This window comes from Cloeon dipterum, chromosome 1 (genome assembly GCF_949628265.1).
Source record: "Cloeon dipterum chromosome 1, ieCloDipt1.1, whole genome shotgun sequence".
Lineage (NCBI taxonomy): Eukaryota > Metazoa > Arthropoda > Insecta > Ephemeroptera > Baetidae > Cloeon > Cloeon dipterum.
In genome coordinates, this window is record NC_088786.1 from 16,010,276 (window position 1) to 16,026,099 (window position 15,824).

At 44.5% G+C, this 15,824-nt stretch overlaps 3 protein-coding genes across 3 annotated transcripts in view; 1 reads left to right on the top strand and 2 right to left on the bottom strand.

Moving 5' to 3' along the window:
- Positions 1-2,332, bottom strand: part of rols (rolling pebbles) — a 29,815-nt gene extending 27,483 nt beyond the window's left edge. The window contains exon 1 of the mRNA XM_065497586.1: positions 2,164-2,332. The gene's annotated coding sequence lies outside the window, so the exon portion shown is untranslated. The remainder of the gene's footprint in view (positions 1-2,163) is intronic.
- Positions 2,333-2,468: 136 nt separating this feature from the next.
- On the top strand, positions 2,469-11,059 carry LOC135948360 (uncharacterized). The gene is made up of 9 exons (XM_065497588.1): positions 2,469-2,638; positions 6,550-6,853; positions 7,009-7,200; positions 7,269-7,465; positions 7,514-7,710; positions 7,770-7,919; positions 7,977-8,242; positions 8,295-8,565; positions 8,637-11,059. The coding sequence occupies exons 2-9, from the start codon at positions 6,639-6,641 to the stop codon at positions 10,719-10,721; spliced, it is 3,573 nt and encodes a 1,190-aa protein (XP_065353660.1). The 5' UTR covers positions 2,469-2,638; positions 6,550-6,638; the 3' UTR covers positions 10,722-11,059.
- Positions 11,042-14,777, bottom strand: LOC135948362 (uncharacterized). The gene is made up of 3 exons (XM_065497591.1): positions 14,620-14,777; positions 12,617-12,871; positions 11,042-12,036 (listed from the first exon to the last, which is right to left on the bottom strand). The coding sequence occupies exons 2-3, from the start codon at positions 12,841-12,843 to the stop codon at positions 11,871-11,873; spliced, it is 393 nt and encodes a 130-aa protein (XP_065353663.1). The 5' UTR covers positions 12,844-12,871; positions 14,620-14,777; the 3' UTR covers positions 11,042-11,870.
- Between the last annotated feature and the right edge of the window lie 1,047 nt (positions 14,778-15,824).

Below are 15,824 nucleotides of genomic sequence, written 5' to 3' on the forward strand. Positions count from 1 at the left end.
AGGCATTGAAATCGAATTTTTAATTGCTATCAATTTATAGAGCTGACGCAGCTTTTGTGGTGACTTAGCTCTTAGGAAAAACAACGTATATCACAAGTCCAAAAGTGAAAAATCTCTCCTCAGAATTATCACAGTTGGACAGTTAGAAATGGCTTTGATGCGCACGCCACACACCAGCAGTGAGTTTAATTGGCGCATTTAAGCGTGCCAGTGTTTATTTTTTCCTGAGCGAGTAACGGCCGCCGTGCAGCCAAGATGCTGGTCTCAAGTTCCAGAAAAGTCTTTTGCAGCGTTTTGTTATGCAATTGCGCAGCAAACTTTTGTGTGAATACCTGGAGGACTGCAACCAGTTTCGATTTTTTATGCGCTATAGTCTGCTTTTGTTGTGCGTGAGCCGATGGCCGAACACGAAACGAGAGTAGACGCTCGGGGAAATGGACCACTTTTCGATTCACGCCTCACATGCGTGATACATGCACGGCCAGTGTACTTTACCGGCGATTATTATTTCACTCCATTCGCGGAAGAGTAATTTGCCGGGTTGCAACGCCTGCGTGCAGGAAAATTAAGTTTTAAATATGTTGAAATTTATTTATATCTGTTGCAGAGGTGGAGTTGTCTTGCGCTTGATCATAATTAACAATCTTCAGATAATCTGTGCTCATTCGAGTATAAAAGGAAAGGTATTATACATTCTCCTCGGGTATGTATGCAGCCGCTGTCCATCTTTCTAGCAAATGCGGGCTGGTTTAATATATATTATATAGACGGGAAATCTCGCTTGTTTCCAGTGCAGCCGGAAATGAAGCTATTGAAAAGCGCAATAATTTAGGCTGCAGTCGACGCGTTGCGTGTTCGGACTTTCTATACAAGTCAGCGCATCCCGCTCGTAAATTTGAAAACTAGCCCCAAACCCTAGAAATCACCACCGGCGTAGCATTATAATTGGTGACGATAATTTGCATGAGGGAGAAAATCGACGCGAGAGCGTGATCCGATTTAATTGGCCGCAAAACGAGTGGAGAATCCCGATGTCCTCTTATGGTAATCGGCTCGGTGCTGCGAGCAGGCGAGAGAAGCACTCAACCCCGCGCGCTGCCTAATGACGTAACGATAATTTTCTTGTTTTCTCCATTACCGAGAGCGTTGTAACCGTTTTTATCCACCCATGCAGATTAACCTGTTGCCGCCAATATTGACTCGGACCGCAGCTGCTGCGCCGTGTACATACATTCATTTTCTGCACCGTTGTTGCGGAATTATGGCTGATCTTGACTGAATGGTTTCCAATAATACTCAGCGCAAGGCTGCTAATTAGCAACCAGTCTGGCACTTTTAAAAAAATTAGCATTAAAAAGTAATTAATTTTTCATGTTTTGACATGTTTGCTATTAAAAAATTAATTCTGACATTTATTCATTTGATTTAATTTAAAATGACGATCCCTTTTTTGCTCGCTTTGTTAACCCTGGTAAATAATCAGAATTCTAAATGTATCGATTAATAGCTTTCACTTCATCGTAAATGATTCATGAAAGGTGGAAAAATATCCAGACGTTAATAATTTCAAGAATAACGAGTACTTTTCATGCAGCTGAAACGAAACTGGAGAGAAACAAAGTGCTCAGTGCTCGCAACACTAAAAAGTCAGTTGACATCCCACCGATGCCGCCTACTGAATTCGTAATAGGCAGCACGTGCAACGCAGAGGTACATGGGGTTGTCGGTAACGACATTTTGACCGATACATATTCGAAAATCCAACGTCGAAACCTCGCGTAGAAGCGCTGAATCTCACGCTAGAATGAGCACTTTTTGCGTTCTGTCACACTTTCACGGCGTCATCACTGAGAAATCCCAAAGTGACAGTTTCAGACTCTGGGAATTCTGCACTGTCACTTTGATATCGACTGTTCAAACAAGTTAAAGCAGCATATAATTAAAACTGTTAAGAAACAATATTAATTAGACAGTGTCAGCAGGCGATGCTCACTCAGGGGGTTAGGTGTATTATAAGCTTTATTAGTTCTATTGCGGACGTTTTAGCCCGAAGCTGGACGCGACTCGTCGGTCCAGTCGGTGAGTCAGTCAGTCTGTTTGCCGCCAGAAAGAAAAGCAGCGCGTTATTAGGCACAAGCGTGGCGTCAGAAAGAGCCTAAATACCTAGGGCGTCTGGTCGAGGGTCGAGGGCTGCGCGTCGGGGGTGCGACCGTTCGTGTTCAGGGCCAGCCGGCGACTCGGAAAAGCGAAATTGGCGAGACGGGATCGGCCGGTGCCGGTGCCGCCGCACTGCTGCAGCTGGCTGCCGAGATTTTCCTTGAATCAACGTGACGTGGTTTGCGTGTCGATGATGACACAACGCGCGGCGCGAACGGCGTGGTGGGAGCCGGTCCGCGGGAGGAGAAGGGAAAGGAGTAACCTGTCGGCCCACCGCGGCGGCTGCAGCCAGGCCCCGTCAATGTAAAAACACACACACTCGCGGCGCGCTGAATAATATTATGGTGGTACATACCTGGCTGTGAGGTGGAGCGAGCGAGCGAGTCCAGCCGCTGGTGCACCGCAGGTCTCACTCACTCAGTCAGTGCAAAACTAGCAGTGCGTGAGCGTGTGTGCAGTCTCACTCTCGGGCGCATTTCAGGTAGGCCTTCCTTCCTACCTCACCTTTGGACACTGCTGGGCCACTTCCCCATTTGATTCAGCGCGCGTGACCCACTAATTTGCCGATTGTCCGCTCGTACGCCGGTCCATTCTCTCTTTTTTCGGCGCATCCTGCTCTCGACGTGATTTGCATTAAATTTGTCGTTTCGCAACTTAAAAACCCTAATTCGCCCGACGACGGGCTGACAAACGCCGAAAAGCCTTGGAACGACGCTGATTCTGCAGAATTGCAACCGGTGCTCGCATAGTGATTAGCGCGATCGGCGTCCAGCAATTATCGCCGCACTTTGTCGCCAGATTGCTCGTTTCGCAACCGACCTTCCAGCATTTGGTTTGGCGCGAGAATCATCTTACCTGACAGACATATCGGCTGCATGCAAAGTGGAACTTACTCTATTTTACTTCCTTCAAACGCGAGCATGCGCTCGCGCGCTTTCTTCTTTTACAAAATACCAAGGCCGATTCTGCAACAAGAAAGTGCATTTATGCAGTGCTCTGCTCTGCTCCGCCATCGATCTCATTGCCAATCCCACCTTGTTTATCTGCGATTAAAATTTTGCCCCTTGCGCGAGAAGTGTGTCAGCCGCAGCAGCCGAGAAAAGTGATAAAAATCGCGACAGGTAAAAGTAGATTCATAGAGAAACATGCCCCGTGGAATAAGGCTGGCCGAAAAGAGAGAAACGAAAAATCGGAATGAGCGGGCGATGTGATAAACGCGTTTGAATGTAATTGCAGTTTTCTACGACGCGCGCGGCACAAAAAGCCTGTGCGCCTGCAGGCGTTCAAGTCTCTGGCGTATGCAATTACGATATGAAAGTTCGCCAGAAAGAGTTTTAAGCCGCGCGCAAACGGCTGCTCGGAGACAGAGTGGGCCCGTTTCATAATTATTATTCAATGAGAAAATGAGAATAAAAAGGCCACGCCAATCACCACGCACTCGCAGCTTTTATTCAAATTACCGAGCTCCGTGTTACCTAACACCTGCAGATCGAAGGACTCCGCTCGGTGGACACTCGATATTTATATGTTTCGCTTTTTTTCCAACTCGCGACAACTTTCCCTCCAATTCAAGTGCAATTATCGGCAATTTTGGAGAGCCGCTGCGCTGTTCTTCCTATTTGAGGAAGAAAGCAGTTGAATGACTGACGAGATCTGCTGCGAGCCGGATAATTTATGAACTTGGTCGGCTCCGGCAGCCAGCGTGTCTCTCACCGTCTGCGTGAGACCAAATCGACACTTGAGAGTCGAGAACCGCTCGCCACCATATCTATTTGACCATAATATTTCTCTTGCCCCAAACTCGCGCATGCCGCTCGTGCGCGCTACTCGCAAAACGGAAGCATGGCACATATTTTATTTTGAATCGCACAACGTTGTCAACGCTTAAATTCACAGTTTGCTGAGCGAAAATTCTGGTCTACTATATATCTTTGTAAGTAGGACGGTGCTCCAGAATATTTGATAACACACAGTATTTTTCTCTCGCGCTCGCAATTTGGTTTTATCCAGTTTTTTTCACAACAAAAAAACACTCAGATTCAAGTGTTATTTTGCTGATCCGATAACGGATTTCACTTTCCTTATCTATTCAAAAGGCGAGGAATTTCTTGGCTAGGCATCTTGCGCAACACATAACAAAGCATAGTAGGCGTTTCAAAATAATTTTGCTTAGCCTCAAGTGACACGGAGTAGCTCTTCAGGTGCCTGGTTTTTCCGTCAACTTGAACCCGGAATTTGTTTGGGAATCCCAAGCTCCAAGCTTCAACGCATAAAAATTACAATAACTATCTCGTTTTTCACCACTCCACTCACTCTCGTGCCCTTCAAAACGTCTTTTTTTCTGCCAATATGGATGAAGGTGTGCGGTCGGACTCTTATGCACGCAGATTTCTACTTAAAAAAAAAACTAATTTCTGCTCCTGTTCAAAGCGACCTTCACAATCCGAACGAAAATGTGAAAATAAGATACCGTCATAAAACTTACGTTCAAATACCAGTATTGCGAATGCATCATATAGCCGAGCGTGAACTAATTTCGTTTGACGCGAAATTTTGTAATGCGGGACAGCGGCGGTATATAGTTATAAAGTGTGACGGAATTGCCTGGCGCTTCTCTCGATTATTAAGTAAGGTTCCTCCTGGCTTGACAATTGAACCACTGCTTTCGTTCGTGAGGGAATTATAATATCGTTTCACCTGCTGAACTGCATGACCAAGAATATTAGATTTTCATCACCATAATAAGCTAATTTTTACCCACCGGCCCTCTGCTTGGCCAACAACTTATTGAGTAACAATTAGAGACCGTTAATCTTTCAAACAGCCGGTCTAAATTGACAATCAAGATCGCTAGATTTGATTAATTGACGACATAAGTTGCGTATGTTGCTATGCGTGTTTGATAGCGACCAGAGGATCCTTGTTTCTAGTCACACGCTATATACAAGGCAAAACAGTTTTTACCAGGACAAGGACGACGCTGTCAACTTTTTTTGGTCACCGTGGGCGGCCGCTCTCAGCATTTTGCAACTCACTCGGTCATCTTGAAACGTAATTATTATCGTCTGATTTTAAAGTGTAATCGTTTTATTACGCTCAGTCAAGTATACATGCAGGGTACTCAACAGCCTATCAAACAGTTATATATACCTAGTTTACTCAGAGATAATACTCTTGTGACATTGAACTAATCAGACGGTCATGAATTACACATGAAATAGAAAAACAACAACTTAAGCTACCAAAAATTGGACGAATAAATTAAAAAAGATATTGAAGTGATTTTTTTAGCAAAAAATATTAAAACCTGAAAGGATAGTAATTACTTTGATGACGTATCACAAATCTTTGACTGCGCGGTGGTCGGGCTGTCATAAAAACCGCAAACCAATCGAAGCAGCCGTCAGCTTAAGTTTCAGCCGATTGAAAGGAGCACCAGGAAACAAAAAGGCTGGCGCTTAATTATCTTTTTTTTCGTCTCGAACTGGTCTGTGCGAGCGTCTAAATGTGATGCAACAGCTGCCATCACTGAGAAAGAAAGTTCGTGGGTTGGAAAAAACCAAATGACTCAACAGTGGAAACATAATTTCGGTTCAAAGCCCCGCTCGGCCGGAGGCGGACCTGTGCCAATAAGGGAGCGAAAAGCCGCTTGGACTGAATGTCAATTGGCAGCAAGTATGCGCTGAAAAAATCAGTGGCAGAAGAGTAACGGAAGCGACGGACAAAGAGTGCGGGTGTCTTTGCCGCCGCCGCCGCCGGTGACAGAACCGATAAAATACTACGTACGAATGACATGACACCGTCGCGTGCGCAGAGAAAGTTGTCGCCTTTTAAGACCTTTCACCTACTGCCCCGGCGGTTTGAGCTTTACCGCGAGAATGATTAATGCAGAGTGAACTTGCACGCCTTTTATTTTTATTATTCCCCGTCGGCTGGGTGCAACAACGCAACCGCGACACTCGGCACAGACCGCGCGCGTTTCACACTCAATTATTTTCCGCGCACAAACAAAGCAATTGTGCGATTATCTCGCGTGGCAATGACGAACTGTAGTTACGGCGTGTGGCTAATTACACGGCCTCTCCTCTCATTAAATGTCCGGAATCCGCGTTATGTAACCTCTAGCGACGTAGCGACTCTATTTTTTAAGATATCAACAGGTCTCTCTGCAGACTAACTGTCTCTATACTTACAAATAATGAGGCAGGCAATATAAACACGTTACGCAAGTGATAACATTGACCATCGATTGAGTAGCAGACCTTTTACCAATATGAACGTGTTTTTCCTTTTTTACATTTAATTGTGTAGGCGCTGCACATGATGCTAATAATTGCTAAATGCCAATCGACTCGCTTTGAATTAACCAAAGCTGCCTTTCAAATGTTCCAGATTAATGTTTTCTGAAGAAAATGCTGACTGCGCTGAGACGTCGTAAAATCTCCTGATATTGTGTTTCGCGCATCAAGCCACAGAGAGAAATGCACACCCTGAGGGAGAAATTTAGCACCCATACAGAGGATAAAAAGAAGAAAAACTGCTTCCACTGGCGGGTTTTTCGATTTGGCGTTCTCTTCTTGATCTCAGTGCTGCTGATCCTCTTGGCGTATGCGTTCAAGTCAGAAGCTGATGAGGAAAATGAAGCAAGCGGCCACGGGAAAGCCAAGTTTATTGCCAACTCTACGCTGCTTGACGGGTATTTAAATTTTGTTGTCCCCAATTTCAAAGAATAAAGAAAAACTTTAATTTTTTTAATTATACGAAAATGTTCTTGCCCTATAAGTTGCAATTATGTGAATATCACAAAAGAACAATAGGAAGCTAAAAGCCAGTATGGTTTTTCCTGCACAGAAACAACTCCCGGAAGGCAGTATTTGACATAAACGACATCATCACGCACGACAAATGGCTCGTTCTGCAACCTGGCGAAGGTAACAGCCTAAGTGAGGAGGCGCGCAAGTCCCTTACGTGCGCCGTCATCGAAGCGAGTTTCGACCAAGGATGGCGACCTCTGATTCTGGCCGAACAGAGTGCTTGTTGTAGGTCAGTGCCTGAAGCTAGCAAATAGTCTTCCTCTCAAAACTGCGTCTTGATTAAAATTACAATTGCAGCAAACCACGATGCGTTCTGCTACATTCGGAGAAAAGGGCGCGCTTGCCCTACGACACGAGGAGATTCCTCGAGAATTTTGGTGCCATGAACGAGGAAAATGTCCATTTGCAAAGAAACCTTGCGTACTTATTCGCCATTCAACACGGGGCACGATTTGTCATGGACTGGTACTTGGACGATCACGATATGGCTATAAGTACGATCTTAAAAAAAATTAGTAGCCAGTCTAATTATTTTTTTTCAGTCGAAGATTATCCAAACAGGTCACTGCAGCTTTTGCAATCGACCACACTGGATATTTCATTGGGGTTGGTCATGGAAAGCTTATCTGAAACTCCATTATTTGCCGTATCTCCTCGACCCACAAGACGCCTGTACAATCCACACTCGCATTTCGGCCGCCCAAATTTGTGGCCTGCAGGTTATCAACCTCCTATTCAGGTACTGTTAATAAAGTAATAAAAAATATATGTTTTACTAAGCTTCCTTCATCAAAACAGAGGAACCTGTTGCACAATTTAAGAAAGGGGTCGCACCTTCCATGGGTTTCGGATACGCAGTATTCTCGTATCAGAAACTATTCAAAAATTGAAACCTTCTCCAAGCAGAGGTACAGAGTGTGCGAAATAAGGCCACCCTCTATTGAACAGGTAATAAATAAAACCTCTTTGGCAATTATTGTGGAAATAACTGTGATATTTATATAGTTTTTAAATCAACCTGAAGAGCGGTCATTGGACGAAGCAGCTCCTCCTGTCACTCTGCCAAGCGACACGCTCTCGCTGGCCTCGTCCAAAATCACAATTTACTCTGGAGACGCACTTTGGGCGTTGGCTCTGTTGCCGAATACAGCGGAAAAAATTCCATACCAAATGACACGCACCCTTTGGAACTACCCATTAGTCGCGAATATTGCCGCTGGAATAAAGGTTTCCCTTAGTCCCCTTTCGTCAACAGGCGTTCTTTACCCACCGTGAGTCTCACAATTTTTAATACTTTCTTGCTATATTTAGGCAAACTCTCAGTTCTAGCGAAGCGACCAAGATTGCCAGTGCGGAGCTGACGAATGCGGTGATGCGCTGGAGGTGCAACAGTCGCAGCATTTTATCCTGCATCGTGCTGCTGAGCCACGAGTTGGGTCCTAAATTCAGCACTAATTCGAGTGGTTTGCTGTCCAACTGGGCGAGCGACCTGAAGCGCCTGAGATATTTAGAGCCACCTGTTGTGCCTCTTAGGAGAGGCGGCATGCAAACACCTTGCTTGGGGCACCACGGACTCGGAGGAGTGACTTTTCAGGTGATTAGTTTTACCCTGTCAGCTGCGACGTCTAACACGCGAGGAAAAAATAAAATAATTATTTCTTCCAGCCCACCACTCACGAGCTGGCAAACACGTCACCCGCCAAGAGGAGAGAACGTCAGCGTCAAATGGACCAGCATTACGAGCCGCATTTTAAGTTGCTCGAATGGATGAGTAGGCTGAATTCAACTCATCACAGTAACAAGTCCGGTTCGACTGAAGAAATCGCTGCCGAAGAGAAGCCAGTCGTTGTCGAGCATATCGAACTTGTGCCCTTAACCGACGCAAAGCCGGATACTGTTAACGTCCTACAGAAGGAAATCGTCGAAGAAATGTGCCGTGGATTTTCTAGCATGCTTCCGATCGTCCCAAAAAATCATTTCGACAAAACCCTGCTCGTCGTCGCTTTCGACAACGACGAAGTGTACGAGCAGCTCCCCATGATTGACGTCATATACAGAACTCACTTCAGAAACATACTGTACTGCGGCTATCCCCACGCTTCTCTGAACACGTACGTCCATAAACTTCAGCTGGAGAACCGAACGATTTCGTATCTGCCGGCTTCGACGCCTGGGTACGAGTGTCTCGTGGGAGCGATGGAAATGGAGTACCACGTAGAAGGCTACTTGCTGGCGAGTGCCCACAGTCTCCTCTTGCCCGAATCTCTGAAAGATCTTGACAGGAATGAGTTCTGGTATGGCAGCGATGAAAACGACGTGCTAATTTCCAAAAGCACCTGGCGCCAGGTTGACCCTGGTGGCAAGAAAATCCCCAGGATCATGACTTCCGTGGTGCAGGCTCTACGATTCGTCGCTCATCTGGTTGGTGTCCACGAAGACGAGCAACACCACTCGCACGAAGGCGAAACGGGCGAGGACGAACACATGCATTCGTCTGAAGAGACGCCGCAGAGCCAGAGCAACAAGACGGTGGCGGAAGTCGCGCCTGCCGAGGAGACCGAAAATTTCGAGCTGCACCTGCACGCTGAGCGAGTTTCGCCTTTGACCAACCTGACCGACGTATACTCGACCTTTGAAGCCGGTGTTACGGAGGAGGCTGTGTTCGTGCCCACGGAGGAGCCGTCTAAAGTGAGCACGACGACCGCGGAGTTGCACGTGCAAGAGGACCACAATAAGACTGTGATCGACTTCGTTTCGATCGACCACGAGGAGAGGTTGCCCACAGAGAACAGCACATACACATCCAAGGTCGAGGAGCCGAAACTCGAGGATAAAGAAGGAGACTCGATTTTTGCGGAATACGACGCAACAAGTCCTGTCGTCTTCGAGCCGATCAGTGAAACCCCGCAGAGTGAGCTGGAGTTGAACGTGTCTGAGCCCCACGAAGCCCACCCGGAATACCTGGACGTCAAAACTCATCAAGTTTACAACCTGAGCCTTCCTGATGAGGGCCCTGGGCACACGTTGATCAACCCCGTGGAGGACGATAAGGACCTGGAGTCGTCCAACAACTACGCCAAGCGAACTGCCGAAGCCGCGGTGAACCGCACGCGTAGGAAAGCGACTCTCGACCCTCAAATCCTTCTGCAAGAGAACCACGTCGTGGAGAGCGCCTTCGAACACATCGCCGAACTGATCGGTTTGGTGCTGTCCAAGCTGCAGAGCGAGCCAGACGCGTCGCCGAGTCTTCCCTTCCAGCTGTACCAGCATAACTCTATGCGTCTCGACCCCCGCGAGTTCAAGCACCTGCGGTGCGGCGGCGATCACGTGCCGTCTTTCTACGCAAACAAGGAGCTGTGCACGTCGCTGCGGCTCTTCTTCACCAACATCGACCGCCTTTACCGCACGCAGGGCGGCTTCCTGCCCTCGTACAACCACTACCCTGTGTATTATGTGCCTGTGGGCCAGCAGAAGGCCTTCTACTTGCTGGCCAACGTCTTCCTGCAATTCGGCGTACCTGAACAGGTCGCGGTGCCTCTGGTGCTGCACGGCCTGGCGAACGAGCGGGTGCACCGACTCAAGCGAACTTACTTCGGCAGCGACACGCCCGCCGTGGTCGAGCCCAGCTACCCTCTCTTCGACGAGAGCGCCAACTATTTATTCCCCGTTTATCTGCAGAGGGACCTGCACGGCGACAAGAAGCTGCAGGTCATCTTCTGCCTCAAATATTTGTACAGCATTCTGTCGTGATCGTGAGAGACGCAGTTTTTTACGAGAGCAAATTCAATGTGATATAACTTTTTTGTTGCATGGTGAAATGAAAATCTATTCTTTGTTGGTTTAATGAGATGTGCAATAATTGATGCGCAGCTTTGCAATTGTTGCTTGTTCATGTTAAATTATTTCCGCGTTTGGCATGTCCATTTTACACAAAGAACTTTCTCTCTCTGATACGTTTATTTAAATTTTATGTACTACTTTCGTCGAAACACTCTGCAGAAAAAAAATGTTCCTGATTTATATACCTGGCTCATTGTAAAAATCATAATCAGATGAATAAACAATTAAAATTGTTAAGAAGGAATAAACTAGACATTTATTGACACCATCACTCAAACAATACAAAGTTGGAGGGCCTGCTGAAATCGCGACCTCGAACACAAAATGCAAAGTGCGTTTTATATTGTACGGTAAATAAATGCCAACCAGAAAACTCGAACACAACAGGTATGAGTGTCCTCCAGCCTCAAAAACACTTCATAATGACAGGATGCGCGGTTTCTCTTGTTACAAAAGCACAAAAGAGAGCCGCTCGTTTAGCATTGCTATGCAAATCTGTGACTGACTTCATTAAAAAAATAGCGTGCGTCGCAGCCAGCTGGCTGAATTTATAAATTAGGCATGACAATAGGTGATAAAAATCTTGATTGCACGCAAGCAACACAATAATTGCGTAAAAGGATGGGCTTCCACGAGCACTAGTATTTTGTAAATTAAAGCATTATTTTGCTGGTGCGCGATAACAAAATTCCAGTACAATTGTGGCTCTTTGCATTTTTGCCGAGTCCTTGGACAATATTTAGAGATAAAATATTTACTAGAAATAATTCATACAACATCCGCGTTTATCTGAAATTACCGCGACTGAGACTTTTATTTGCTCTTATAAATTCACACTCGCACTTTCTTATGATTTTATTTTGCATCTTGCATATTAGAAGAAGAAAAGTATTTCAGCTTTTGAACGAAAGATGACATCTCAATTGTTTTTTCTTTTAAATTTTTTATGTTGAATTTGCTTGTCAGGAAAAACATGACAAAATTTAGCGACACGCCAGAAACCGTGCGAGATCAGTGAGCAGAAGGAAGAAGCGAATTCTAGCCAGGGTCAAGCAGTGCTTAAGCCTCATCATTGCCATCAGCAAAGTCGGTCCTGTAAAAGGGCTGCCCCACGGAATCTCCATAGTCATCTTCTGGTAGAGTTACGTGGTGCAATTCTCTGGACTTCCCAGCCGACAGAGTGTGATGCTGTTGCACCGCCAATATTGGATCTCTCTTGCCGAATCTTAAACAAAATGAAAGGAAAATCGAGCTTTATATTAAAATGTCAATAGAAAAAATTGCGAAGAATAATTTCACTTCCAGCTGCAACACCCTTTCAACCTCCCACTTGATGTTTAAGTAATTTTAAAATCAGTTCAAATAAGTGCAAAACTAGCTTTATAAAAAGATTTCTTAAACGTATTGATCACATATAAAAATTCTATGAGATTTCGTACCTAGAATCTTATATTTGAGACAGGCATTTAAGCAGTAAATGTTGTCAACATGACTACAAAATAAAATTTTAAAAATAACTCAGAATGATAAAGTAAAAAGTAAGTTAGTGCGCAAAAAATAAAATTAAAAAATCCTTCATAAACTGCATCAGAGCGAGTTTCACTTCATGACCTTAATACATATTTTTCTACTGAATTTATTATAGTAAAATTTCTGATGAGTTCCGTGATAGATTTTAATCGATTTCGTCGATAATTTGTAATACTAAATAATGCGAAAAGAGTTGTTTGGTTATGCAACCGCTTAAGCTTCCCTGTACGCCCGGTTGCATAATGCATAAAATTACAGGCACGTGATTATCTCACCTCGGTCTCCCTGCCATGGCGTAATAGGTGCGTAATTGGTCGAGGTACAATTTCAGCTCGTCTGCGGTGACAAAGTGCCTCGGTCTGTCCGGTCTGTCGATGGAAACGGCTGCATACTTGCCGTCAATGTCTTTGAAAGAGGAGGGCAGGTCGCTTTCGTGTTTGCACGAAAACGGCGCAATCATGCCCATCATCAGGAACAAGAGCAACGTCGCCGCCGTATGCATGTGCCCCTGCAGTTGCTGTTTGGAAGGGCTGCAAAGTGAAACAAACAACACATCTCAACAACTTTTGACGCAAAAATCTTGCTGGCTTTGTGCCGCAGCGATCAAACTAGTCACAACTCATGCGGGAAAATAACGTTTGAAAGCCCACGTGCAATGTTTCCATGGTGGTGATCATTTATGCCACCTCATTTTGCACGAGCGAGAGGCAGAGTGCGCTCCGCTCAGAAGTTGCAAAACCTTTCCACGCATACACACCAACAACTTAATTTTGCAGCCAATAACTTTCGCGGCGCCCCGTGTTTGTAGGCCACGGCGGAAAAGTTGGAACGAGTAAATCAATTTGATCGGAATGGCCAGCACGGCGTTTTTATGCGCGGCCAGCAGCATTCGAGGCCTGTTTACTGCTGCTCGCGGCTCAAAATTTCATATCGCCAAGCATTATTCACGGTTTCCGCAAAAATAGCAACGGCGCAGCGGAATGTCTTGTGGTCCAGGGCGTATTTTATTTTTATATTGCGACGCATCAATCACGCCGAATCGCCTCAACATGTCTTTTCCTATATTTATTATCAAGAGTCTCCCGCGGATAATATATCAAGCTACAGGTGGTTACGCCCTGTCGATTATTGCACACAACGCGCCTATTGGGGGCCGCTGCTATTTTTAACTTATGAATGACCAGTGCAGCCAGCTCAATGGAGCATCACAGCAGGAGGCATTCATTAATGAATCTGCAAAAGTGGCGAACTCTTACGAATAATAGTTAGAATCGCATGACTCGGTGGAGCCATACGCAGAGGCTGGAATTTGCGTCATAACAAGAAGTTTATCAATGACAAACTCGGAAATAAAATATGGAATGCTGTGCGGCACAATGGATGTCGTAATGAGGAGAAGAAATAATAACGGCAATTAAGACGGCTCATCAGCGCCCCTCCGCATAAAACGGCAGAGAAGGGTGCTTTCACGAGAGAGGCATGATAAATAAATTTAAAATAAAAGCTCTTTTGGAATTTTCTGACTACCACCCACTCCTCCCTGTCCGGACGTTAACTCGATTTCCATTCATTCTGGGAAAGACCTACGCTCGCAAAACAATATTTTAGTGTAGGACTTCAAAAGCTGAATTGGAAAGTTTTCAACAACAAGACAAAACGTGTCACGTTTATGGCGGCAAAACGTTTACCTTTGAAGGTCAATTTCCGAGCTGCTAAACAGTTTACAGGAATAAGTCAACTGTGAGCGAAACCTTTTGAGCCAAAGGTAATCTGTCTTAAATTTCCAATTTTTGCAGATTCTTGTAAGAAGATAATATCTTCTTGGGAAATCAAACCGCTGTGATTTGTACTTGAATATGCAACAAAATTACTCACGCTGAACGTGATTTTACATATTTTTTTAAGTATTAGTATTTAAAACTTCTCACTCAATTTTGTACGATATGATCACAACATAATCGAATCAATTGAAAAGATCGAGACATGAATTTTAAAATAAGAAAATTAAAATATTCAAGAAAATCCTTGCTGGAAAAAAGATTGTGTTTAAGAAGACCTTTGCAAATTTCCTGCAAATATCACCCCTCTGAAACTTGTTCAAACGACGAAAAATAACTCTCCGAGTGTACATTCATTCGGCATGGAAATTGGGGGAAAACTTAACAACGATCACACGGTCATTTTGCAGATAGACGTGATATTTAACACTGCCGAAAAATATGATAAACTATTTAAAAAACAAAATAAATTGACTGATTGTTGTAAATCAGACACTTACAGCGGTGGAGGCGGCGAGAGGGCTCGAGAGGCGCTTGCAGGTCAGACAGAGGAGCAGCTTGGATTGATCTGGCGTTTATACCCTCGTCGGAGCATACCCTCTTTCCCTTCTACCTGTTCAAGTCACCTCCTTGCCGAGAGTTTGGTGCGCGAGCCGCCCCCAGCGTACTGCCCACCCCTGCCTCCTGCGCGTGCATCTCTCACTAATCCCTTCCTCGTGTGTCCGCATAAAGTGAGTAGCAAATTTCAAATAATAGCAAACACAGTTATTAAGCAACTCAAGCGTATTAAGATAGTTAAAACTGCGAAGGATTGTATGGTAAAATTAACCATTCATTTCCATTCAAACGATTTGCGTATAAATTCAAGTACACATAATAATTATTGTATGCTGTTTTTTCATGAAAAAGCGCTTCTCTCTAAGACGCCAAAACTTGTCGGAAAAGGACAAATATGAAGTTTTTAAGCAATGGAGATTAATTTACTACGTCAATACAAGTAAGCACTATTATTACTAATCATTTATTGGACACCATCGGTGTAAGACTTAAATAAAAATTTGTTTCTTATAAATTGCAGTTTAATTGGGATAATGTTAAAGGTTTTTTGAGACAGTTACCAAAATGATGCAGTCATGCTGGTGAGCGCTATTAATGCATGAAAAACTATCGTTAAATTACACATATTTTATAATGTACGGTTTCAGTGAGGAAGAAATAAACCTCTAATCCTTTTGATTAATCGAAACCAGACTATTTTATTTCACACTCTACGCATTCTCTGCGTGCACAACACACGCCATGCAACAATACCTAAAAATCCCGAGATTCGGCATATTTATACAGTGTAATTTAATTGTTGGTAGATGCTAATGAAGTCAGATGCATTTAAGATTGTCATTAATGTTGTTTCAGTTTAAATTTAGTGCAGCTTCATTGATCGACAGAGAGCTGTTTATTTTTTATTTATTTTTTTTATTTTTTGGAAAAAAATCGACACAGCAATGAGAAATAGTTTCCGAGCACTTCTAGGATCAATTACTGGCTGCCTAATGTCAGAGATGGCAAAAGGTGGTTAGTTGTGTGACTCGAAATGCTCATAATAGTTCAACGGGCTGGGAGGCGCACCTGCGCCGACTCGCCACTTGCTGGTTTTCGCACCTTTCCAGCGACTCTAGGGACAAATGTATGGCGTTTCAATCAAAGA